This window comes from Scyliorhinus torazame, chromosome 10, assembly GCF_047496885.1.
Source record: "Scyliorhinus torazame isolate Kashiwa2021f chromosome 10, sScyTor2.1, whole genome shotgun sequence".
Classification (NCBI taxonomy): Eukaryota; Metazoa; Chordata; class Chondrichthyes; order Carcharhiniformes; family Scyliorhinidae; genus Scyliorhinus; species Scyliorhinus torazame.
In genome coordinates, this window is record NC_092716.1 from 203,344,743 (window position 1) to 203,372,650 (window position 27,908).

General features: G+C 48.7%; 1 protein-coding gene across 2 annotated transcripts in view; it reads left to right on the top strand.

Moving 5' to 3' along the window:
- Positions 1 to 27,908, top strand: part of qser1 (glutamine and serine rich 1) — a 269,834-nt gene that overhangs the window by 132,022 nt on the left and 109,904 nt on the right. For both annotated transcript variants that reach the window (XM_072466268.1, XM_072466269.1), the window contains exon 4: positions 23,581 to 27,375. In XM_072466268.1, coding sequence (XP_072322369.1) covers positions 23,581 to 27,375 — 3,795 coding nt within the window. The remainder of the gene's footprint in view (positions 1 to 23,580; positions 27,376 to 27,908) is intronic.

The window sequence follows — 27,908 nt, forward strand, 5'->3', positions numbered from 1 at the left end:
ACAGCCTAACTATTCCATGAATAACACAATTGTGGTAAGAGCATTGTGAAAATAGTATTAAGATCAAGTTTCACAATAAATTTTTACCTTGACGTTCTCTTACATAACCTGTGTTACCTGTAGACTCTGCTATTTAAATGTGCTCATGGTAGGTGTCCCACCACACACTGTCCATAAACTAGTTTTAATCCAAACCTTTGCTGTCCATAATGTAACTTGCATCAAGTTCCATCCACTAATTTACCCTGTGCTCACTGGCCTACATCGACCCTTGGTCTGGAAACACATTAATTCTCTTTTACCTTATCTCTGTAACCATGGATCTATGTGCTTCTCCAATTCTGATCTCTTGAGCACCTCACAATTTTCACTATTCCACCATGCTGGAATTATTTCCCTGACTTTTCCATCTTTCTACCTGTTTCTCTTTTTTTCAAAATTTAGAATACCCAATTCATTTTTGACCCAGAGCCAGGATCGAACCTGGGACCTCGGCGCCATGATACAGCAGTGCTAACCACTGCGCCATACCTTTTTTTCTTTTAAGGTGTTCCTTAAAACCTACCTCTTTGACCAAGCGTTATACACTGTAGATGTCTTCAGCTGGGGCTGTGAGCATCATCGTGTTTAGTGCTCTGGAACTGTCCTTATTTTAAATATATTGTTGCTAACTTTCTTCCCTGTGTACACAACAGCGATAGTATTGATTGAAATTTGTACCAAATTTTATTTGCACTTTCATTCGGAATCCAGCAGCCAGCCAAGGTAGCTACCAGCATTTTAAATGACCATAAGACGTAGGAACAGAAGTAGGCCTCGGACCATCGTGTCTGCTCCATTAGTCAATGAGATTGTGGCTGATCTGATATAATCCTCAACTTCACTTTCCCGCCTCATCCCCATAACTCTTGATTCCCTTACTGATTAAAAATCTATCGATCTCAGCCTTGAACATAGTTAATGACCCAGCCTCTAAGACTCTGTGCAGCATAGAATTCCACAGATTCACTACCCTGTGAGAGAAGAAATTCCTCCTCATCGTTGTCTTAAATGGGGAATTCTTTACTCTTTGATTATTTATGCCTTCTGGTCCTAGAGTCTCCCACAAGAGGAAACATCTTCTCAGCATCTACCCTGTCGAGCCCCCTGAGAATCCTATATGTCTCAAAAAGGTCACCTCGCATTTTTCTAAACTCCAATGAGTACAGGCCCAATCTACTCAACCTCTCCTCATAAGAAAATCCCCCCATACATGGGATCAACCTAGTGAACCTTCTCCAATCCCAGTATATCTTTAGATAAGGGGACCAAAACTGTTCACAGTATTCCAGGTGTGGTCCAACTAGTGTCTTGTATAGTTTTAGAGGGCTTCCCTATTTTAATACTCCATTTCCATTGACATAAAGGCCAACATTCCATTTTTCTTCCCAATTATCTGCTGAACTTGCATGCTCCCTTTTTTTGAAGCAATTTTCTGTGTTGCAGTTTTCTGCGTCTTTCTCCATTTAAATCATTTTCAGCTCCTTTATTCTTCCTATGAAAGTGCGTAACTTCACATCTGACATTATATTCCATCTGTCCAACATTATATTCCATCTGTCAAGTTTTTGCCCACTCATCTAACCGGTCTATATCCCTCTGTAGACTCTTTCTGTTATCCTCACCACTTTACTTCCTGCCTATTTTAGTGTCATCAGCATACTTGCCAATAGTGCATTTACCTCCCTTGTCCCAAGTCATTTATATATATTGTGGCCCCAGCATGAATCCCTGCGGTGCTTATTAGTTACAGGTTGCCATCCTGAAAGTGCTCTTCTTATTCCAACTCGTCTTCTATCAGATAGCCAATCCGCTATCCATGCTAATACACTACCCCAACATCATGGGCTCTTATCTTATTAAGTAACCTTTTGTGTGGTACCTTACCAAATGCTTTTTGGAAATCTCAATTATATTACATCTACTGGTTCCCCTTCATGTACCCTGTCGTTACCACCTCAAAGAACTCTAGTAAATTTGTTAGGCTTGATTTCCCCTTCATGAAGCCATGCTGACCTAGCTTTCACTTCCCTAGTCGCACTCCGAAGAATCCTGCTCGGCTGCCGATCAGCAGCACCACCCACAGCTGCAGACTGGCTTGCTGACCTATCGGAATTTCTCCACCTGGAGAAGATTAAATATGGCATCCGAGGGTCGGAGGAAGGCTTCCTGAACACATAGACCCCAAGCCAAGCCAGATGGCGGCAGACTGTATATAGGAAAACTCAAGGGAAGGAAAAGACAAACCTTTCTGTATTGTACAGTGAATGAACACGGCCAGCAATGTACATAATTGTTTATAATTCTTGAAGATACCAATAAAAAGATTTCCAAAAACAAATCCCTGTAGCTACTTGCTTTAATACCCTGGGATGCAACATTTCAGGTCCAACGATTTATTGGCCGTTGATCCTATTACTTTCCCTGGGTACTTTTTCCCTAGTGGTTGTTATCATCTATTACTTGCTAGTTTACCCTCAGTTTATCTTCTCCCCCTTTTAATTTTTTTGGTCGTGCTTTGTTGTTTTTTAAAACTTTCCCAACCTTCTGGCTTACCACTCAACTTTATCACATTACATGTTTTTTCTTTCCATTTGCTTCCTTGGTTAACCATAGTAGATTTATCCCCTTCCTAGAATCCTGCTTCCTCACTGGGATCTATTTTTGTTGAGTCATGAACTATTTTCAGAAACATCTGCCACTGCTGCTTAAATGTCTTTCGTACTCAACTTCTTTATCAGTCCACTCCAGCCAACTCTGTCCTCCTTTATTTATAGTTTCCCTTATTTAAGTGTAGCACAGTTTTTTCTGACCAAGTTTGTCTCCCTCAAATTGAATGTTAAATTCTACTGTGTTATGGTCACTGCTTCTGAGGGGATCTTTTACTCTGAGATTGTTTATTAAACCTGTCTCATTACACATAAGTGAATGCAAAATAGCCTGACACTGGTTGGGTCCACATAAATTGTTTCAGGCAATTGTCCCGAATACACTCTGTGAATTCTTCCTCATGGCTACCTCTGCCAGCTTGATTTTCCCAATCTACATGAAGATTAAAGTCACCCATGATTTAAAGTCCTGCCTTTCTTATATGCCTCTCTTACCTCTTGATTTATTCTCTGTTCTCCAGTATGGGTACTTTTTGGGAGCCGGTGGACTTCTCCCACCAGTCGCTCTTGTTATTTCTTACCTCCACCCATATGGATTCTACATCTTCGATTGAAGATCATTTCTTGCGATTGTACTTATCCCATCTCGTACGAACAATGCAACCCCACCACCCTTTCTGTCCTGCTTGTTTTTACGAAAAGTCACATACCCTAAATATTTAGATCCCGGTTTTGACCTCTTTTTAACCTCAATTTGTGCCATTAATTTATTAATTTTGTGCCGAATACCTACGTGCACTTAGGTAAAGAACCATTAATTTTGCTTTGTTACGACTTCCGGGTGCGGCGATGACCAGCTGAGTCGCATGTTTCGGCAGCTCCCTGTGAAACGGACTTTTGGGCTCTTGATAGGAGCCCCAACGGCAATTTTAACGGCTAAAAACACCGTGCGGTAAACCAGAAGGGTGTTCCCCCTGGACACGGATGGAAAAAGGAGAGGAAAGTGGCCGGATTGCAGCGGATCCTTTGGAACAACGGCAAGGAAGGCAAGCAGAAACCAAGATGGCGTCGGAAGGTGGCAGTTTCATATGGGGCCCTGAACAACAAGAGTTTTTGAAACGCTGCGTGGAGGAGATAAAAAAGGAAATGAAGAAAGAGTTGTTGGCCCCGATATTACAGGCGATTGAAGGGCTGAAAGAGGAACAAAAGACCCAGGAGCAGGAGCTTCGGGTCGTGAAGGCGAAAGCAGCAGAGAATGAAAACGATATACAGGGCCTGGTGGTGAAGTCGGAGATACAGGAGGCACACCAGAAACGATCTGTGGAGAGGTTGGAGGCACTGGAAAATAACGCAAGGAGGAACAACTTGAGGATTCTTGGCCTTCCTGAAGGTGTGGAGGGGGCGGACGTTGGGGCATATGTGAGCACGATGCTGCACTCGTTAATGGGAGTGGAGGCCCCGACGGGTCCGTTGGAGGTGGAGGGAGCATACCGAGTTACGGTGCGAGGATCGAGAGCAGGAGAAGCTCCCAGAGCCATAGTGGTGAGATTTCTCCGTTTTAAGGATAGAGAAATGGTCCTTAGATGGGCGAAGAAAACTCGGTGTAGTAAATGGGAGAACGCGGTGATCCGCGTCTATCAAGATTGGAGTGCGGAGGTGGCGAGAAGGAGGGCGAGCTTTAATCGGGCCAAAGCGGTACTTCACAAAAAAAAGATAAAGTTTGGAATGCTGCAACCGGCAAGACTGTGGGTCACATATCAAGGGAGGCACCACTACTTTGAGACGGCGGATGAAGCGTGGACTTTTATTGTAGAAGAAAAATTGGAATGATTGGACTACGAAAATGAACGTTTGGACAAAGTGGTGGGACGAGTGGGGGGGGGGGGGGCGAAGAGGGATTGTATGATTAATCCTGCGGTATGGTAACTTTTCTTTCTCCCACAGGTGGTGATGGGGGGAGGTGGGGAGGGAGAGGAGGTGGGGCGTTGGCCATGGGAGGCGGGGCCGAGGGAGAGGCGCGGGCTTGGTTCCCGCGCTATGATAATTATGGCGGGAATAGAGAAGCAGGAAGGAGGGGGCGCCGCACGGGGCGAGCCGTGATCACGGGGGGAAGCCGAGGTCAGCCAGAGTTTGCTGACTTCTGGGAGCAACACGGGGGGAGTAATTACGCTAGCGGGGGGGTCTAGCGGGGGGGGGGGAGAATTACTGGGTTGCTGCTGCTGGGGAAAGGGGGGAGTGGGTACGGGAAAGGATGGGCGGGGGGGGCACCGTCTGGGAGAAATACAGCTGCGTGGGAACTGGGCGAGAAGCTGGAAAAAGATGATGGCTAACCGGCAAGGGGGGGGGGGGTGGGAAGCCCCCCAACTCGGCTGATCACGTGGAACGTGAGGGGGCTTAACGGGCCGATAAAGAGGGCACGAGTACTCGCACACCTTAAGAAACTTAAAGCAGATGTGGTCATGTTACAGGAAACGCACCTGAAACTGATAGATCAGGTCAGGTTGCGCAAAGCATGGGTAGGGCAGGTGTTCCATTCGGGGCTGGATGCGAAAAACAGGGGGGTGGCTATATTAGTGGGGAAGCGGGTAATGTTCGAGGCAAAGACTATAGTGGCGGATAACGGGGGCAGATACGTGATGGTGAGTGGCAAATTACAGGGAGAGATGGTGGTGTTGGTAAACGTGTATGCCCCGAATTGGGACGATGCCAATTTTATGAGGCGAATGCTAGGACGCATCCCAGACCTAGAGACCGGAAAGCTGATAATGGGGGGAGACTTTAACACGGTGTTGGAACCAAGGCTGGATAGGTCGAAGTCCAGGACTGGTAGGAGGCCGGCAGCAGCCAAGGTGCTTAAGGATTTTATGGAGCAGATGGGAGGGGTGGACCCGTGGAGATTCAGTAGACCTAGGAGTAAGGAGTTCTCGTTTTTCTCCTATGTCCATAAAGTCTATTCACGCATAGACTTTTTTGTGTTGGGTAGGGCATTGATCCCGAGGGTGAGGGGAACGGAATATACGGCTATAGCCATTTCGGATCATGCCCCACACTGGGTAGACTTGGAGATAGGAGAGGAAACAAGAGGGCGTCCACCCTGGAGAATGGACATGGGACTAATGGCGGATGAGGGGATGTGCTTAAGGGTGAGGGGATGCATTGAAAAGTACTTGGAACTCAATGACAATGGGGAGGTTCAGGTGGGAGTGGTCTGGGAGGCGTTGAAGGCGGTGGTTAGGGGGGAGCTGATATCAATAAGGACACATAAAGGGAAGCAGGAGAGTAAGGAACGGGAGCGGTTGTTGCAAGAACTTTTGAGGGTGGACAGACAGCATGCGGAAGCACCGGAGGAGGGACTGTATAGGGAAAGGCAAAGGCTGCATGTGGAATTTGACTTGCTGACCACAGGCACTGCAGAGGCACAATGGAGGAAGGCGCAGGGTGTACAGTATGAATATGGAGAGAAGGCGAGCAGATTGCTGGCACACCAATTGAGGAAAAGGGGAGCAGCGAGGGAAATAGGGGGGGTGAGAGACGAAGATGGAGAGACGGAGCGGGGAGCGGAGAGAGTGAATGAAGTGTTTAAGACATTTTATAAAAAATTGTATGAAGCTCAACCCCCGGATGGGAGGGAGAGAATGATGGAGTTTTTGGATCGGCTGGAAATTCCCAAGGTGGAAGAGCAGGAAAGGATGGGATTGGGAGCACAGATCACGGTAGTAGAAGTGGTGAAAGGAATTAGGAACATGCAGACGGGAAAGGCCCCGGGACCGGACGGATTCCCAGTTGAATTTTACAGAAAATATTTGGACTTGCTCGCCCCGCTACTGACGAGGACCTTTAACGAGGCAAAGGAAAGGGGACAACTGCCCCCGACTATGTCAGAAGCAACGATATCGCTTCTTTTAAAGAAGGAAAAGGATCCGCTACAATGCGGGTCCTACAGACCAATCTCCCTCCTCAATGTAGATGCCAAGGTCTTGGCCAAGGTAATGGCAATGAGAATAGAGGAATGTGTCCCGGGGGTGGTTCATGAGGACCAAACTGGGTTTGTGAAGGGGAGACAGCTGAACACGAACATACGGAGGTTGTTAGGGGTAATGATGATGGCCCCACCAGAGTGTGAAACGGAGATAGTAGTGGCGATGGATGCCGAGAAAGCATTTGATAGAGTGGAGTGGGATTATCTGTGGGAGGTGTTGAGGAGATTTGGGTTCGGAGAGGGGTATGTTAGATGGGTGCAGCTGTTGTATAGGGCCCCAGTGGCGAGTGTGGTCACGAATGGACGGGGATCGGCATATTTTCGGCTCCATAGAGGGACAAGGCAGGGATGTCCTCTGTCCCCATTACTGTTTGCACTGGCGATTGAGCCCCTGGCGATAGCGCTGAGAGGTTCCAAGGGATGGAGGGGAATACTTAGGGGAGGAGAAGAACACCGGGTATCTTTATATGCGGATGATCTGCTACTATATGTGGCGGATCCAGCGGAGGGGATGCCAGAAATAATGCGGATACTTGGGGAGTTTGGGGATTTTTCAGGGTATAAATTGAACATGGGGAAGAGTGAGCTGTTTGTGGTGCATCCAGGGGAGCAGAGTAGAGAAATAGAAGACCTACCGTTGAGGAAGGTAACAAGAGACTTTCGTTACCTGGGGATCCAGATAGCTAAGAATTGGGGCACATTGCACAGGCTAAATTTGACGCGGTTGGTGGAACAGATGGAGGAAGATTTCAAGAGATGGGATATGGTAGCATTGTCAATGGCAGGGAGGGTGCAGGCAGTTAAGATGGTGGTCCTCCCGAGATTCCTCTTTGTGTTTCAGTGTCTCCCGGTGGTGATCACGAAGGCTTTTTTCAAAAGGATAGAAAAGAGTATCATGGGTTTTGTTTGGGCCGGGAAGACTCCGAGAGTGAGGAAGGGATTCTTACAGCGTAGTAGGGATAGGGGGGGGCTGGCACTACCGAGCCTAAGTGAGTATTATTGGGCCGCTAATATTTCAATGGTGAGTAAGTGGATGGGAGAGGAGGAAGGAGCGGCGTGGAAGAGATTAGAGAGGGCGTCCTGTAGGGGGACCAGCCTGCAGGCTATGGTGACAGCCCCATTGCCGTTCTCACCAAGGAACTATACCACGAGTCCGGTGGTGGTAGCTACACTGAAGATTTGGGGACAGTGGAGACGACATAGGGGAAAGACCGGAGCACTGGGGGGGTCCCCGATAAGAAACAACCATAGGTTTGCCCCGGGGGGAATGGATGGGGGATATGGAATGTGGCAAAGAGCAGGTATAACGCAATTGAAAGATCTATTTGTGGATGGGAAGTTTGCGAGTCTGGGAGCGCTGACCGAGAAATATGGGTTGCCCCAAGGGAATGCATTCAGGTACATGCAACTGAGGGCTTTTGCGAGGCAACAGGTGAGGGAATTCCCGCAGCTCCCGACACAAGAGGTGCAGGACAGAGTGATCTCAAAGAAATGGGTGGGGGACGGTAAGGTGTCGGATATATATAGGGAAATGAGAGACGAAGGGGAGACTATGATGGACGAACTAAAAGGGAAATGGGAAGAAGAGCTAGGGGAGGAGATTGAGGAGGGGATGTGGGCAGATGCCCTAAACAGGGTAAACTCGTCGTCCTCGTGCGCCAGGCTAAGCCTGATTCAGTTTAAGGTATTACACAGGGCACATATGACTGGAACACGGCTCAGTAAATTTTTTGGGGTGGAGGATAGGTGTGCGAGGTGCTCGAGAAGCCCAGCGAATCATACCCATATGTTTTGGTCATGCCCGGCACTACAGGGGTTTTGGATGGGGGTGACAAAGGTGCTTTCGAAAGTAGTAGGAGTCCGGGTCGAACCAAGCTGGGGGTTGGCTATATTTGGGGTTGCACAAGAGCCGGGAGTGCAGGAGGCGAAAGAGGCCGATGTTTTGGCCTTTGCGTCCCTAGTAGCCCGGCGCAGAATATTGCTAATGTGGAAAGAAGCCAAGCCCCCGGGGGTGGAGACCTGGATAAATGATATGGCGGGGTTCATAAAGTTAGAGCGGATTAAGTTCGTCCTAAGGGGGTCGGCTCAAGGGTTTACTAGGCGTTGGCAACCGTTCGTCGAATATCTTGCGGAAAGATAGATGGGGGAGAACAAAGAAGGCAGCAGCAGCGGCCCAGGACTTTGCGGGGGGGGGGGGGGGGGGGTGGCCTGAGACAAGGCAGTTGCCAATTAGGGCTAGTTTTTATTTTTTGTTATTTAATATTTATTTATTTGTTGTTGTTTTTGTTTAAATTTAAAAAGGTCATTATTATCTGTATTGTTACAATGTTGTGTAAAGGATGCACAATGTACTGTGTTGGTTGACCAAAAATTTTCAATAAAATATTATTTAAAAAAAAAAAAAAAAAAAAATTTTGCTTTGTTACCGCCTTTTCCCTTCTTGACCCTAATTGTTGCTTTTTTGTTTATGTTTGTACACTCTGGCCCTTCCTGTCACACGTTGGGCATCATTACCTAAATAGCTGCCTCGTAATGCTGTCATATTCCTTTATTTTGTGATATCCCCTCCATAGAACCAACCCCACCTCTATTAAGCTTAAAGCCCCCTCTACATTCTTAGTTGTGTGGCTTGCAAGATCACTGATCCCAGCACAGTTCAGATGTAGACCGTCCCAAGTTGAGCCCCCACTTTCTCCAGTAGTGATTCAAATGCCCCACAACCAAAAGCCACTTCTCCCACACCAGTCTTTCAGCCACATATTGACCTTTCTAATTTAGGGCGGCACGGTGGTGCAGTGGTTAGCCCTGCTGCCTCACGGCGCTGAGGACCAGGATTCGATCCTGGCCCTGGGTCATTGTCGGTGTGGAGTTTGCTCATTCTCCCCAGATTTGCGTGGATCTCACCCCCACAACCAAAGATATGCAGGGTAGGTCGATTGACCGTGCTAAATTGCCCCTTGATTGGAAAAAAATAATTGAACACTTTAAATTTTTTTAACAATCCAGTGATTATAACAGTAGAGGTTCTGCTGTTTAAATTAGTGCCTAGCTCCTCTACCCTCTATGCAGAACTTCTTTCCTTGTTCTACCTATATCATTTTCACCTACATGGACCATGGCAATGAGATCTCCCTCCCACTGCAGGTCCCTCTCCAGCGCTGGGCAGATGTCCTGAACCCTGGCACTGGGCAGGCAACACAGCCGTCAGGACTCTCAATCCTGGCTACAGAGAACAGTATCTGTTCCCCGAATTATACTATCCCTAACTACGACTGCATTTGTCTTTTATCCCCCACTTGAATGTACCAAGGTGCTATGGTCAGTTTGCTCATCCTTCCTACAGGCCCCGCTCTCATCAACACAGGGAGCAAGAATTTCAAATCTGGATAAGGGCAGGCGCTGAGGCTCCTGCAGTGCTACCTCTTGAATCTCTCCACCTGCCTCACTTGTCACATCCGACTGTCCCTTACCACTGAATTAATTCAAGGTAGTTAATCTAAGGGGTGTGACTGCCTCCTGAAACACAGCGTCTACGTAACTCCCCTCCTCCCTGATGTGTCACAATGTCTCAGACTCCAGCTTATTAACTGAGCCGTAAGCTGAAGTTCCTCGAGCAACCAACATTGCTACATATGTGGTTGCTATTAACCACAATTGGGTACATCATCTCCCACATATTTCAACTACAGCATATAACCTGGCCCTCCATCCCTACACTATTTAATTAGATTTTCAATTTGTTTTTAATTTTACCACTGATCTTTAGTTTTCACAGTAACGTTTTCAACCTAGTCTTTCATTTCAAAACAAATCTGAAAAGAGAGAAATACTCACCTCTCAAACACTTACCTGTGATATTACACTTGATGTTGTAGAACTGCTGCAACGTATCTTCCAGGTCTCTGGCCTTGGTCTGCTCCTGCTCCCATTGACCTGTGGATTTAGTAAGAAAAGAAGACACAGCAATACTTCCTTCCTGCACAACCTCAATTCCAGAGTGTCTCTCACTGCAGCTTGCACTTATAGGTACATTGGTATTAGGAGCAGAAGTAGACAATTCAGCCCTTTCGAGTCTGCTCCACCATTCAACCAGATCATGGCTGATCTCTTCCTGGTCTCAAATCCACCTTCCTGCCTATACCCCATATCACTTTTAACTCTTTTAAAATCAGAAACATATCCATCTCCTCCTTGAAACCATTTAATGATTCCGACTCCATCACCCTTGATTTACAAGGGCAGCAAGCTCCACAAATTCACCATCCTCTGCAAGAAGTAGTTCCTCCTTATTTCAGATTTAAATCTACTGCCTCTCAACCTATATCTGTGACCTCGCATTCTACATTGCCCCACAAGGGGGAACATTTGGTCTATGTTTACTTTATCAATCCCTCTTAGTATTTTATATACCTCCACTAGATCCCGTCTTTCTTCTGAACTCCAGCAAGTATAAGCCCAAACTGTTCAATCTCTCCTCATACGTCAACTCTTTCATCCCTGGAATAAACCTGGTGAACCTTCCTCCATTACCACCACATCCTTCCTCAAATAAGGAGACCAAAATTGGACACTACTCCAGATGTGGTCTCACCAACACCCTATGCAATTGCAATAATACTTCTCTACTTCTTTACTACAGTCCTCAATAAACGCTAACATTCCATTTGCCTTTTTTATTACATGCTGTACCTGCATACCAACTTTCTGTGATTCATGAACAAAGACACGCAGATCCCTCTGCCCAGACGCATTTTAAATCTGCTTTCCATTTAGCTAATTTGCCTTTCTATTTTTTTGGCCAAAGTGGATAACCTCACACTTATCCACATTAAACTTCATCTGCCAAATTTTGGCCCACTCTTTCTAGCCTTATCTATATCTGTCTGTATACTCTTTCTCCTCTTCACTGCCTGCTTTCCCACCTATTTTACTATCATCCGCAAATTTTGCTATGTTACACTCTGTCCTTGCTTGCAGATCATTTATATAGATTGTGAACAGTTGAGATCCGAGGACTGACGCCTGCAGTACCCCCGCTAGTTACAGTTCGCCAGCCATAGAAGGACCCATTTATCCCAACCCTCTGCTTTCTGTCAGTTAATCCTCAATCCAATCTAAAACTCTATACCAATCCCCTGCGATTTCACCGTCTGGATCAGTCTTTTATGCAGCACCTTGTCAAACGCCTTCTGGAAGTCTAGGTATACCACATGCATAGGTTCCCCATTATCCTTGCTGGTTACATCCTCAAAGAACTTGAGCATGCTTGACAAGCATGATTTGCCCGTCATAAAACCATGCTGGCAATGGTGGATTGAACTTTGTCTTTCCAAATATTTAGTCATCTCCTCAATGATTGATTCCAGTAACTTTACCACCACAGAGGTCAAGTTAACCGGTTTAAGGTTGCTTACTTTTTGCCTCTCTCCCTTTTCGAATAGGGGTGTCATATTAGCATGTGTTTCCAATCCACCGGGATATTTCCAGGATCCTGGGAATTTTGGAATGTCATAACCAATGCATCCACTATCTCTGCTGCCACCTCCTTTTAATACTCTAGGGTGCAGGCCATCGGGTCCGGAGACTTATCTGCCTTTAATCCCATTAGTTTATTCAATCTATGAAATACCTTCTCCCTCGAGATGATTATTGCACCAAGTTCGTCTGCATTAACTGGAAATGTTTAAATATCCTCTACCGTGAAGACAGAGGCAAAATATTGATTCAGTGCCTCTGATCCCCATTATTACCTCACCAAGCTCTAAAGGTCCAACACTTACGTTAGCTATTCTTTTCCTCTTTATATACTTGTAGAAGCTTTTGGTATTAGTGTTTGTTTTCTTCTAGTTTCCTTTCATAGTTCATTTTATCTCTTTTGATTTTATTTTTAGTAACCATTTCCTGAACCTTTCTCCCAATCTTCCATCTTACCACTCGCTTTTGCAGTATGGTATGCCCTTGGTTTTGCCTGTATGTCCTCTTTGACTTCCTTTTTTACCCATTTGAAAACCTTTTATTGTAGGTTGAGCTGCTGCTTTACATCGTACAAAGATGTCTGCAAATAATAATAATCTTTATTAGTGTCACGAGTAGGCTTACATTAACACGGCAATGAAGTTACTGTGAAAATCCCCTAGTCGCCACACTATGGCACCTGTTCGGGTTCACTGACGGAGAATTCAGAATGTCAAATTCACCTAACAAGCACTTCTTTCGGCACTTGTAGGAGGAAACCGGAGCACCCGGAGGAAACCCACGCAGGCACTGGAAGAATGTGCAGACACCACACAGACAGTGGCCCAAGCCCTAGTCCCTGGCGTTGTGAAGCAACAGTGCCAACCACTGTGCTACCGTGCCACCCAAATACACAACTCAGCAATTTTGATTGTACATGTGGTTGTGTGAGAACTCCAGTCACCAAATGGTGAAAGATGGAACACTAGAGTCTAGTCTTAATGCACTTATAAGTTTTAATTTCGAAATACATGTTGCATATCAAGCATCTCTTTCAGCCTGTTCCTACATCTATGAGCACAAGTGAATTCCCAATTAACACCCAACTGATGCACATTAAATACCTTATTAATTATATATCAGCTCCTCCGTATGGCTTGACCACCTGATGGAGTTCCTGTATTTGGAGACGGTTAAGTTTACCTTGAGGGGCGACTTCCGGTGGTGGTGTTACTCTTTGGTTGGCTCTGAATATGGCGGTCAATATGGTCGCCTTTCTTAATCCTAATTATGTTTGCTCTAGAGTCGCCAGGTATACCGCCACAAGGTTCAAACCCGAATACTGATCAAAGAACCAATACACCAGTTAGTTAGTTCAAAGTCAATACTATTTATTTACACACACAGCAATATCTACTCATGCACGAAATACTACAGACTAAACTATCACTACTGCTAAAGCCACTACTGCTAAGCCTAACTTAGCTTCGGGCGCCCACTCAGTCAGAGAAACAATGGCCGTTTTTGGTTCTGAGGCTGCTGGGGTCGAAGTGGTAGAGGGGAAACAGCTAAGGTCGTCCATCTGGTAGCGAGCGTTGACCTTGGACTTACTTGCTTCTGGTGGACGGGTCTCTCCGCTGTGAGAGCCAAGTCCAAGAGAGCAATTCTCTCTCTGGGCCGCCTTCTTATACCTGAAGGGGCTTCGCGTGCTTTTGGGCGGGCCTTGAACTTGGCCCCAATCAATTGGGCCGTTTCTTGATCATTCCTATTGATTTCATCCAATAAAGGGGTGGGTGCCCTGATGGCTGGGCATGTCATAGGTGGCTGTTGGCCTGCTTTGTTTCGGTCTTCTCTGGCGCTGGGGTGTCTGCCTTAGTATCGGTCACTCAAATGTTACTCTTTTGTTCCCGGAGATGGGCCATTAGTATGCTAATGGGCCTACAGTTTTGGTCTTGTCTGGGAGCTGCGGCTCCAATATACCGACAAGCTCTGAATCTGCTTGTTTTCTCAGCATTGTCCATTTTCCCTGCAATCTTTGCAAAGTGTCCATTTTGTAATCGGGAAGTGGCCATCCCAGATGGCTACAGTGGCTATGAAGGAATAGGTCGCTCATTTGGTGGCTCCTGCTCTTGAGAATCGTTGGTCTCTCGGAGGGGTCCGGAGGAACGGACGCAGGGGCGTACATAGCGGGCATGTTCGAGAAGTTACTGGGGGATAGGACGTTCTCCTGACCCTGGAGGTGGACAGAACGCTCGCGAGGATCCAAGTGTGGGGAACCCAACCCCCCCCCTCCGAGGGCAATGGTGGTGAGATTCCACAGGTACCTGGACAAGGAGCGTATTTTACGAGGGCCAGGCAGACACTGAGCTGTAAATGGGAGAATAGCATCCTAACAGGATCTGAGTGCGGAGGTGGCCAGGAGAAGAGCACGGTTCAACCAAATAAAGTCGACCCTTTTCAAGAAAAAGGTGAAGTTTGGACTGCTGTATCCGGCCCGTCTTTGGTTCACCTATGAGGAACAACATTTTTATTTTGAGTCGCCCGAGGAAGCGATGGACTTCGCTAGAAGGAAAGGACTGGTGGCGGACTGAGGTCTTTGAACTTTGCTGCGGCGCTCATGTTAAAAAAAAGTTACTTGTTTTTCGGACGTAATTTGTAATGCCTTCTGTATTGATCTGGGGTCTGTTGCAGAGCTTTTTTTTTTTAGAACATACAGTGCAGAAGGAGGTCATTCGGCCCATCGAGTCTGCACCGACCCACTTAAGCCCTCACTTCCACCCTATCCCTGTAACCCAGTAACCCTTCCTAACCTTTTTTGTTCACTAAGGGCCATTTATCCTGGCCAATTCACCTAACCCGCACGTATTTGAACTGTGGGAGGAAACCGGAGCACCCGGAGGAAACCCACGCAGTCACGGGGAGAACGTGCAGACTCCGCACAGACAGTGACCCAGCAGGGAATCGAACCCGAGACCCTGGCGCTGTGAAGCCACAGTGCCAATCACTTGTGCTACCGTGCTGCCCAAGGACTGTGAGAGTTAAAGTTTGCATTTGCACTGATGGGCAGCATGGTAGCATTGTGGATAGCACAATTGCTTCACAGCTCCAGGGTCACAGGCCACTATCTCATTGATCCTGAAGCGGGACAAGGACCCGGAGCTATGCAGGTCCTACAGGCCGACTCCCGACTAAATGTAGACGCCAAACTGTTGGCCAAAATCTTGTCCTCTAGGATTAAAGACTGCGCTCTGGACATGATTGGGGAGGACCAGACGGGATTCGTTAAGGGTAGGCAGTTCGCGACCAACGTAAGACTGTTGCTAAATGTGATCATGATTCCCCCAGAAGGTAGGGACATTGAGGTAGTGGTCGCAATGGATGCAGAGAAGGCATTTGATCGGGTGGAATGGGAATATCTGTGGGAGGTACTGGGGCAGTTTGGATTTGGGCGGGGTATCATTGACTGCTGTATCAGGCTCCTGTGGCGAGCGTACGGACGAACAGGTCAACATCGGACTATTTCAGGCTGCACCGGGGGTTGAGACAGGGATGCCCCCTCTCCCCACTGCTGTTTGCGCTGGCCATAGAGCCGCTGGCAATTGCGCTGAGAGCCTCGAGGGGTTGGTCCGGGGCGGTGGTGGAGTGAAACAAGAGTCTCGCTATACGCAGATGACCTGCTCCTATATGTTTCGGACCCACTAGAAGGGTTGGAAGAAATTGAGGATTCTGGGTGATTATGGCCCGTTTTCGGGTTATAAATTGAACATGGGGGGGGGGGGGGGGAGAAAGTGAGATGTTTACAATCCAGGCAAGGGGGCAGGAGAGGTGATTGGGGGAGCTGCCATTTAGGGTGGTAGGGGGAAGCTTTTGGTACCTAGGCATCCAGGTGGCGCAGGAATGGGAACGGCTACACAAGTTAAATCTGGCCTGACTCGTAGACCAAATGAAAAGACTATTTCCGAAGGTGGGACGTGGTCCCGTTGTCACTGGCTGGGAGGGTGCAGACAGTGAAAATGATGGTCCTCCCGAGATTCCTGTTTGTGTTTCAGTGTCTCCCCATCTTTATTCCGCGGTCCTTCTTTAAACGGGTCAATAAGGTGATCACTGGCTTTGTATGGGCAGGTAAGACCCCGCGAGTTTATAAAAAAAAAAAAAAAGGGGGATGCTGGAGCAGAGCCGGGGGGGGGGGGGGGGGGGGGGGGGGGGGGGGAGGGCGGGCTGGCGCTGCCGAACTTTAGTAATTATTATTGGGCGGCGAATATAGCCATGATTAGGAAGTGGGTGGTGGTGGGGAAGGTTTGTTGTGGGAGCGAGTGGAGGCGGCATCGTGCAAGGGCACTAGGTTTGGGGCATTGGTAACGGTGCCTCGCCGTTGCCGCCGGCATGGTACTCCACCAGCCCCGTGGTGGTGGCGGCCTTGAGAGTCTGGGGGCAATGGAGGAGACGTGGGAGCGGGGGGAACATCGGTCTGGTCTCCAATCTTCAATAATCACTGGTTTCCCCTGGGAAGGCTGGATGGAGGATTCCGGAGATGGCAGAGAGCAGGGATTGAGAGGATGGGAGATCTGTTTATGGAGGGGAGCTTTTCCAGCCTGAGGGAGTTGGAGAAGAAATTTGGATTGACGAGAGGGAATGAGTATAGGTACCTGCAGGCGGGGGACTTCCTACGCAGGCTGGTCTCAACGTTCCCGCTCCTACCGCCAAGGGGGATACAGGACAGGGTAGTTTCCAGAATGTGGGTGGGAGAAGGGAGGGTTTCTGATATTTACAAGGAGGTCATGGGGTCAGAGGAGACGCAGACCGAGGAGTTAGGACGAGAGATAGAGGATGGTTTCTGGGTGGACGCTTTGAGTAGAGTCAACGCGTCCACATCATGGGTGCGATTCTCCGATGCCGCGCCGTTTGGGAGAATCGCCTGGGGCGCCATTTTTTCCCGTGACGCCAGTCCGATGCCCTCCCGCGATGCACCCAAGCGGTGAGATCGGCACTATCTAGTTCTGCGCGGCACAGTCCGGTGAATCGCCCGAGACACCCAAAATGGCGATTCTCCGCCACCCCCGCTATTCTCAGGCCCGGATGGGCCGAAGTCCCGACGGCGTGACCCCAGTTCAGGGAGGGGGGGGTGAGGGGGAGGAGTGCAGGTGGGAGGGGTGTGAGGGAGAGTGCAGGTGTGGATGGTGTTGTCCATCCGCGGATGCCACATGTCAGCCGCCCTGATATGGCAGGACGGTGACAAGGACACGGCCGCAGGTTGTCGTGTAGCTGATGGGCACAGGCGACTGGCACACTGGTGAGGAGGACGGTGTGAACTGACCGTTGGACGCAGACAGTGACCAGGTGTTAGGCTGGCTGCGTATCTGCAGCGCGACCATCCCACCGGGGCACACAGGTATCCCATGCAACCCGGCTGGCGAGGTGTGGAAGAACCTCCGTGTAACATGTCGTTTCTCTGCCCCCCACCATCCTCCTGCAGGTCACCGTGTGCCAACCAGACAGCGATGCTCACTGCCGTGGTTGGAGCCACAGCTCTGGAGTTTGCCATCCGTCAGCGTAGCGTCAGACACCCACAGTGGCTGCAGATGCAGCGGTTGCTGCTGGAGCAGAGGGGATGGCTGCGGAGTGGCCCGTCGTCGCCGCGCAGTCCGCAAGCGCTCAGGCCCGGAATGTCCAGGGGGTGCCGAGGGGAACATTGACCCCCCGACAGCGATTAATGCAGAGGAAGTGCTTTGGGGGTGGGGGAGCAGGAGGATCCACTGATGGTGCCAGTGCGCCACAGGCGTCCAGCAAGGCCGAGGGTGTACTGTGACAGAATGTCGTTCGAGGCCCTAACGGACATCACATACAGGAGGAGACTACGGTTCAGCAGGGAGACGGTCGCACATATATGCCACCTCGTGGCGCACCTCGCACCACTTGGAACTGGTGGAGGACACGCGATACCAGTCTCCGTCAAGGTGACGGTGGCCCTAAACTTTTATGCGACTGGTTCCTTCCAGGCGCCGAGTGGGGACCTATCCGAGATATCACCGGCATCGGTCCATAGGTGCATCAGGGCCGTGACCAACGCCTTGTACGCCATTGCGGACAGGTACATAAAATTCCCCGATGACCCAAGACATCAGGAAGCACGGGCACGTGGATTCGCCAAGGTGGCCGGGATACCGATGGTCCAGCGTGTCATCGATGGTGTGCACGTCCCCATGCGCCCACCTGCAGACAACAGGGAAGTGTTCATGAACAGAGAAAGGGTGCATACTCCATGAACATTCAGGTGGTGTGCGACCACCACATGAAGATCATGCACGTGTGTGCAAAGTACCCCGGGAGTGTGCATGACGCCTACATTTTGGCACAGTCATTCATCCCCGCAATGTTCGATGGATGGGCCCCCCCCCCAGCTGAGGGGCTGGTTGCTGGGCGACAAGGGCTATCCGTTGAGGTCATGGCTGATGACGGCAATACGGAGGCCTCAGACCAACGCGGAGAGCCAATACAACGAGGCCCATGCAGCAACCAGGGGTGTGGTGGAGCGGTGCCTGCTGAAGATGCGCTTTAGATGCCTGGACCAATCCGGAGGGGCCCTGCAGTACCATCCCGACAGGGTCGGTCGCATGGTTGTGGTCTGCTGTGCGATGCACAACATAGCCATGCAGAGGGGAGATGCCCTGGTGGAGGAGTCGGAGGGAGGACCCAACGCTCACGCAAACGAGGGGGATGGGGAAGAGGAGGATGCGGAGGAGGAGGATGGTGGCGCGCATCAGGGTGAGGGGAGGGGCGCAGGACACAGACACTGCTCGGGTGCTGGTTACGTCCAGGAGGCTGCACAATGGCACTGCTGCGGACAGTGGGCACGCGACACGTTGGTGGCCGCACGGTTCACGCACTGTCGGGGTGGGATTCGCTGAACACTGCCACTTGCACCGTCAGTCCTGCACATGGCACCAATTCCACATCACCTTACCATTGCGCACTACGGGATTGATGATTGGGTAAGCGGGTGTGATCAGTGCCATGTTGAATGATGTGAGCTGAGATTCGCCAGCCGAGGTCTGACTCATGGCTATAGCTGAACCATGAACTTGGGTGGTCAGCGCCTTTGTGACGGATATTTCACCACGTGCCCGTGTTGGGTGGCTGGCGTCGGTGTGCCGAGGACAACGGTGTCCGATTATGGGAGGCAGGGGGAAAGTGACAGCACATCCGGAACAGACCTTGAACCGCTCGTATACCACTACGCCACTCGGGCACCTTCACGAGCCCCCTGGCACCGGACATAGCACAGAGTCTTACAAGTCAAATTCAACAGTGAGTTTATTTCTGTGATTAACATAGGTGTCCTACCCCCTACAACTAAACTGTGCCGTGCACCCGTGCCAACTTCTTATGTGCCTAACTTCTTGGCCTTACGGGCCCTACCACTACGTCTAGGTGTGTTCCCAGATGGTACCGCAGGAGTGGAGGTGGACTGCTGAGAATCACGCCCTTCGACATGGCTCCCCGTCAGCACGCGTTTCCTGGGGCGGCCCGGCTTCGATGGGCCAGGCTGCTCGGCGGGCGTGCTGGATGGCGTTGTGCCACCCTGACCTGCCCACCAGATGCGCCAGGGGCGGAACGGGGCAGGCCGAGTGTACCGGGACGTCCCTTGCTGGAGCTACCGGGACGGGCCCCAGAACCACCACCTCCCTCGGGGAGCTCCGGTGGCCCCCAAGCCTCACTGTGGGACGGAGATGCGATCGGAGACATGCCCCGTCGCACCACCGACTTCTGGCGCTGCCAGTCCTGGAGGCCTGCAGCGGGATCGACCACGGTCCGAATATTCGCAGGGACGGAGCCCAGGGAGTGCAACATTCCTGCCAAGGACTGCTATCTCAACCTGTGAGTGCGCGACGCCATCTGTCACGTGCGGCAGGCGGTCAATGCTCTCCGCGACTGACTGCTGGGACTGTGCCATCGCTTGCTGGGACCGGTCCATGGCATGGTGAGACTCGGCCAGGGCCTGGAGAGCGGCGGCAATGTCGTGTTGGCTATGGCGCATGGCTACCTGTGAGAGGGCAGCCCTCTCCTGGGCCATGGATGACGCGTACGTTAAGCCCAACGCCTTGCAGAACCTGACCCATGGCCGAAACAGTTTCACCCATTGCCTCCACCGCGGACGCCACCCGTGCGGTGTCGGCCTGGGTGGCTGCGATGAGCGGCACCACTCCCTGCTCCTGAACGCGGGTGGACTCCTCCAACTGCATGTGCAGGTCCTGGAAGATGGCCCTCATCCCGTTATTCAGTCCCTCGGTGTCCTCGTGCATCGGTTGTCCGGGTGGGTCAAGTACATCCAGGAACCCGGGAACCATCTGGGCGGCAGCTGTTTGCTGGGCCTGGGCTGCCCTCCGACCGTCCAACCCCTCGGCTGCTCCAAACTCCACCTGCTGTACCGGGTCGGATGTGGGGTGCGCACCAGACCGTGACCCGGGAGCCTCATCACTTTTATATGCCCAACCGAGGTGAGTGTCTCTGCGATGGTGGATGGTGTGGGTGACAGCAGTGCCGCAAGCTCGAGGTCATCGTCCGTCAGGAAGTCTTGTGTGTTCTCCTCCCCCTCATGGCCCGGCGCAAGCTGCATACGGGCCATGTCGTGTTGACCTCCAGGTGAATCCACGGAGTGTGTGGCCGTGATGTGCACTTCTTCATCAATGTCCACCCTGTGCCCCTCAGTATTGTCTCTCTCTGTGGTGTGAGCGTCCCGGTCCTGCGTCCCATACTGAGAGGATGGCCCTCCTGGCCGACCGACTGCCAAACATCACAATTAGGCGGGTATAATCAGGGTGTGCAGATATAAACTACATTTATGCTGGTTCAGGAGACAGCACGCCATGACATCGCTCCGGGAGGGGGAGGAGGGGGGGAGGAGGGGGGGGGGGGGGGGGGGGGGGGGGTCCCGGGGCTCATGTGGGTCGAGTAAATCGTTGTGTGCCCTAACCCCCCCCCCCCCCCCACGACTCCCTAACCCCCACCCCCCCCCCTCGTGACCGGGGGGGGGGGGGGTGCTGGGGGCACCCTCGTGGCGCTTACCCTGGCAGCCCGAGTGAGGTTGTGCAACTTCTTTCGACACTGCTCCCCAGTCCAGGGGGGTCTGCCCCACAGCACTGACAGCGGTGCCAACCTCACACCAACCGTGCCGGCTGGCTGGCGATGCCCATGTCTTGGGCAGAGGGTGTCCCTTCTGTGCTCCACCTCATCTAGCAGGGTGTCCAGGTCCGTGTCCCGGAACCTCGGTGCGGCTTGTCCGGGCTCCGCCATCTCTTCATCTTTCTTCTACTCCGGGTCCTTCTGTGCGCAGATTGCGCCATTTATGACGCAGCACTGCGTCATTCGGGCGTCGCGCGGTGACGACTCTGCTTTCGCGAAGCGTCTCCCTCTTCTCTCCCCCCCCCCCCCCCCCCCCCTCCCCGAGTTTCTCGCGGCCCCGCTCCTAGCCCATTTTCGGGCCCTGAATCGGTCGAGATCGGGGCCGTTTTGCACCGTCGTGAACCTTGACGGTGTGGGCACTTCGTTGCGGGAGCAGAGAATCGCGCCCCATGTGCCAGGCTCAGCCTGATACAGTTTACGGTCGTTCACCGGGCCCACATGACAGTGGCCCGGATGAGCAGGTTCTTTGGGGTAGACGATAGGTGCGCAAGGTGTGCGGGAGGGCCGGCGAACCATGTCCATATGTTCTGGGCATGCCCGAAGCTTGGGGGATTCTGGCAGGGGTTTGCCAATGTCATGTCCAAGGTGTTGAAAACAAGGGTGGCGCCGCGTCCAGAGGTGGCGATTCTCGGAGTGTCGGAAGACCCGGGAATCCAGGAGGAGAAAGAGGCAGACGTTCTGGCCTTTGCTTCCCTGGTAGCCCGGAGACGGATACTATTAGCTTGGAGGGACTCAAAGCCCCCTGAAGTCGGAGTCTGGGCTAACTGACATGGCTAGCTTTCCCTGTCTGGAGAAAATCAAGTTCGCCTTGAGAGGGTTAATGTTAGGATTTGTCCGGAGGCGGCAGCCTTTCGTCGACTTCTTTGGAGAAAATTAACCGTCAGCAGAAGGGGGGGTGGGGGGGGCAGGTTCGGAGTTTAGTTTAGAGTAGGGTGGTAGTAAAGGTGGGACTTGTGAGGGAGGAAGACGGCTTTTGCACTATGTTTATATTTGCATGTACATTGTTTCTTCTGTTGTTATAAAACCATAAATACCTCAATAAAATTTTTATTAAAAAGAAAGTTTACCTTGAGGGAGATAATCGAGGGATTCCACAAGAGATGTGATCTGTTTATTCGTCACTTTAAAGAGTTAGTTACCATCAGCTGCTGGAGGGGGCTATTTGTTGCGTTATTGGGGTGTTGGTTGGTAGAGTGGGGGGTATTCTGTTGCTCTTGTTTTGCTTTATTTATAAAATGGTAAAAACGGAATAGAAATATTTTCTTAAATTTATACATATGCTACTGTTAGGTCCAGTGTTCTATGGTTTTGATCCACTGGTGATGAAGGAACAGCAATATATTTCCACACCCATAATAATTATATTCCCAAGTGCTAATAGAAAACAACGTACAGAATTATCATTCTGTGAACAGACACCGTTTCAGTATCAGTTGTTTTGAGTTTGTTCGCAAGACTAGTTTTAAAAGTAGTGCAGCAATATGAGAAATACTTTTCATAATTCAGTAGTTTTCATACCATAGCAGAGACTTTTGAAAACGTTCAGACTGAAGATGGAGTGACCTGTGTTTAATATTGAGCACTCAAACTAATTTTATGGAATATTAAGTTAACTTATTACTGTGCAAAAGGCACATGTTTTAAACTTCAAATACCTTCTGCATATTTAACAGGCATTGCTAATATTTTTAAAACATTGTTTCCCTCTTTAATGCATAGTCTGTCAGAGTATTAACCTTGAACCCTTGGCATGCTTTGGATATATTTACTCGTTCAGCTGCCTACCTTGCTTTGACTTAGAACAATTTGTATACACCCGCTGACTTTAATAAAGTAAACAAAAAAGCCTTTGGAGTTGCTTTTTTCAGTCAATTTATGGAAAAAAGCTACTTGGAACCAAAAGAAAACATTGGAATGTGGCAATGAAAGATCAAAAATGTGCATTTAAAAGAAAGAGAGAAATAAGATATGGAAAGGGTCAGTTAAGTTGGGCAGTGGGTATGGGAGGAAACCGATAATATGCACAATTGCCTATTTTTTGTTTGTGATTTTTAATTCTATCATTGACATCTGAATAGATTTTAGCTGTTCACAACGACTAAACACTTAACCCGTCTCTCAGTGCTGACTTTACAGTTAGAAAAATTATGTGAATGGTGTTAAACTTCAAATTTTGGAGCGCTGAGATTCAAGCTGAAAATAAACTTCTATCATTTCCAGTGTTTGGTATGTGAAGGGAATTTTGTGTGGTTTATGGAAGTCAACATGTACCTATTTGATCATATGTTTGAACCATTTCATTGTGTTTCAATTGTCCAGGTATGCACTCTTCAACACCGACAGAGCTGTTTGTCACTGGAGCACTGCAAGCTTCTGGAACATTCCCATCATCAGCTCTCGCAGCATATCAGCATCCTTCTACCTTTACTAGTCGAAGCTTTGCTGGTGCACAGTCCCTGACACTACAAGATGCACCTTTCAGCTCTACTACAAATGGGCTTATTTCTCCACATGATCCTCTGCTTCAAATAAAGTCTTCTCAAGCAGCTGTTCCTTCCCCATTGACTTTTGACAGGATTGGTAGTACTGTTTTAAGTACAAGCATACCCCCATCTTCAACGTATCGCTCTGCTCAAGAATCTGCTCCTCATCACTTACAACCACAATTTAGTTTGTTGCCTGCAGCACTTGGGCCAGCTCAACAAGCCTCTCAAGCATATGGCACATCAGTTTTTTCTAGTTCAACTGCCTCCATTGAAAGGGCAATTCAAAGAGAATGTAGCGTTATTAAGCATCACCAGCGGCCTTCTAGCTCACACTCAGTCCAAGGGCAATTACCAAGTTCTCACCATTCCTTGCAAGGCTATCTTACCAGTGGGAGTGGAGTTGATTTTCAGGAACCTTCAAGGCATGCAGGTTTGACATGTAGTCCACTTGGAGACCAGTCTCAGGTGAGCAATGGTGGAACACAGCAGAAGAACTCCTCAGTAACGGTTGAACAATCACCAAGTTATTCATCCACCATTCAGTCTCCTGATTATTCTTCAAAAGCTAAAAATTGTTCAAGATCAGCTCAGCGTTCTACAAAAACTGCCAAATCCCAAAGTGCAACAGCTACTGTGCAAACACAAAGCTATTCCACACCTACACAAAAGCAAAGTTCAGTTATATCAAGTCAGTCACAAGTGTACTCTTCGGGACAGGCATCAAATCTAATAATGTCAATTAGTGAGTCCCAGAACTATGTTTCAACACAGTCACAAAACATAACAGCTGGCAGTCACTCTGAGGTATATTCTTCCAGTCACCCTGAGAAGCTCACTGCTTTAACTAAGTCACCAGCTTCTTATTCTGGACAGTCACAAAACCTAACGCCTGTTAGTCAATCACTCAGTTACTCTTCTGATCAGCCTTCTGACCAGCCTTCAGTTAGTCACACTGATAATTATTCTGGCCAACCACAAAATTTGTCTTCTATTAGCCAGGCACAAAGCTATCCATCTGGTCATTCTCAGGGTTTGCCTGCTGTGAGTCAGCCACAAAGCAGTTACTCTGCACAATCACAGGGCTTGTCAACTGTTAGTCTTTCACCAAGTTATGCTTCTGTACAATCTCTGACTTTAACATCACATACTCAATCATTACCATTTTCTTCATCTACTCATGCACAGAATTTATCTTCAAGTCCTACTCAGAACTTTATGTCTATGCATTCTTCACCAACAAGTCAGCCACAAAGTGTTCCTTCACCCCAGTCTCAGAAGTTCTTGTCGGCAGTGCACTCACCTACTTTCACTTCATCATCTCATTCACACACTATGCAGAATGCTCAGTCGTCCTCAGACAGAAAACAGTCTTATATTAAAAGGAAGTCTGATTCAGATTTGTTTGTGCCATCTAAGGAAGATGATGAAGGTTTTCCTATTCAAGATTTGTTACAGCAGCAGTCGTCTCTTAATGCATCTACTGCAGGTTTAACAGAAAGTGGAATTGGGGAGGAAAATAATGTTTATGTTGTCTCAAAAGCAGATGACCGATATCTGTCTCAAAGTGTCATCAGGACTAATTCTCGCCCAGAAGACCAGGTTGTTGGTCTCGCTCTTCAGGGATCAAAAACTGGCGAAAGAAAACACGAACGTGTAAAGCAATTTAATGTGACAAGAACCATAGAAGCAATTGTGACTCATCATGGGCAGTCAGTTGGCAATAACAACAATATAAACACACATGACATGAAAAAGGTAGCTAATCCATCACAGTCATCGCACATAATTATGGGTGCTGAAGAATTGAAGCAACCGCATTCTCTCTTGCATAAGGTGCAAGAGATTAGGCCACAAGCTCATCAGGCGCAAGTAATTAATACTTCACAACATTTGCAAACACATTCTGTATGCCAGACTCCACGGTTACAGCTGTCTGATGCACAGGTACTCCTAGATTCATCATGTGGAATGCCCTTGTCTTTAATACAACAGCCAGTAGCACAACAGCCACAGTTACTACAGTCAGGCCTGAGTCAATCCCAAGCATCAGTACAGTCACAGCAAATACAAGCTCAGTCTCAGGCATCTCATCAGTCACAGTTTCTTCAACTTGAGAGGCACATTGCCCAAGCCAATACACCACCTCAACAACAGCTGCTGCAACAGAATTCTGAGACAATGAAGCTAGACAGTACTGAATCTTCTAAAACGCTACAGTTGACAACAAAAGATCATTTTGATCCATCACACAGGCAAGATTCAAAATCTCAGTTTGTTGGCCTTAGTTCTGTCTGTTTTTCAGAATCCATATTGCTTGGTGTTGAGAGAAATCTCTTCTCTGGTGTTGAAGATGTGTTTGCTGCCGATGAGGAGTGTGGAGTTACTCCACAAGAGTTTGCCAAACCCACTTGCAATGAATCCAGTATTCGATCGGCCGAATGTGCTGATGGTTCAAAATCTACATTTCAGACTGTAGCTATAAGGCATGTTTCGCCAAGTTTTCGCACCTCACAAACCGTGCTGTCAGATCAACAGAATATGCATAATCTGACATTAAGCAATAGTCAAATTAACTTGGATCTAGAGGCAATACCATTAGATGGTTCAACTCAGTCTAAAACTTCATGCCTTGATCAGCAAACCCTTGGAACTTCAGACCAGCACATACAGCCTGGGCTACCTGTACCAATTTTGAACTCCATCCAAGATTCCAGTGATCAGAGTATTGACGGTATTAAGAAACACTTAGGTGCTAATCGAGAATCTGAAGAAGAGGATAATGATGACATTCCTGATGATGGTGCCATAAATAATGCAAAGGATCCAGACTTCATACCTAGTGGTAGAAGTAACACAGATGAGAGTGCTGTGTCTGACATTGATTACAGCCTGGGTGATGAGATTACACCAGGATCTGGTGGTAACAAACGAAAATTAAAGAGACCAGTAAAGCCTAAATTAAAACTGGGACTACAGGCAGATGGATGGTCTCACAGTTTGCATGAAGAGGAAGGGAATCTTGACTTGCCGCCGGATGGAACGCAGAAGAAACGAAGAGCAAAGGTCCGATCTAAAGAAACTTTAGATGATGAGCTTTGTAGCCAGAAACCAATAAAACGAAGTGGGCAAGGCAAGCGCCTGAATTCCAAAGATGCAAATTCACCTCATACATCTAGTGACAGTTACTATGAGAGTTACCACCAGCAAGAAAGGATAAATCAAAAGATTAGGGAAGTTGAGGAAAAACAACCAGAAGTTAAAAGTGGTTTCATTGCATCCTTTTTAGACTTTCTTAAATCGGGACCTAAGCAGCAGTTTCCAGCACCTTCTGTGCGTATGGCACATCGCAATAGACGTCCATCTTCCAATACCATTCATACTCCCCCGCTTCCACCATTTTCGACACATCAGTCAGTGCCAACTGCCTTAATATCGACTGAAAGTGAATCTACCAGTCCTTGTAAAAAGTTAGACGACGACCTGAAGAAAAACCTGGAAACGTTACCAGCATTTTCCTCTGATGAGGAAGATTCTGTTGGGAGGAACCAGGATCTTCAACAGAGTATTTCCTCAGCACTTTCTGTTTTGGACGATCCTTCTAATAAAAATGAAAAATGGAACAAAAAGGGTAAGGACGGTTGCATACTTGAAATAAGATAGGCCCTGTATGTATTTATGAACCTATTGCTGTCGGAAAGAATCTGCGCACTGCCAAATATAAAATTTGGTATTGTGATTCATAACTGCTTCACGGTCATGTACATGCAGTCTTTCTCTTCTTTCAGAATAGTATATGTTTTGCCTCAGTAAAGTTTTAGAAATGGAGGGAAGCTTTAGAAAGTTTAAAAAAAAAAAAAAAAAAAAAATTTAACTTCTCCTCCATTTTCACATTTTCTCCCACATTTACATCCATCAACAATAAAAAATAATCAGCAAGATATGTCAGTCCCCATAACAACAACAACGATCCCATCTACCCACCAACCCCCAAACCTCAACCCGCATGTTTACCTAAACAAATGACAAAAATAAATCGGGGATTACCCGTAGTCACCCTTAATCTTACACGGCTCCCGCCCCCCCCACCCCAGGTCTCCAGCTCCTCCCGTCCACTGCCTCTTGTAAAACTCTTCCCCCTACCCTCGGTTCCTTCCCCCCCCA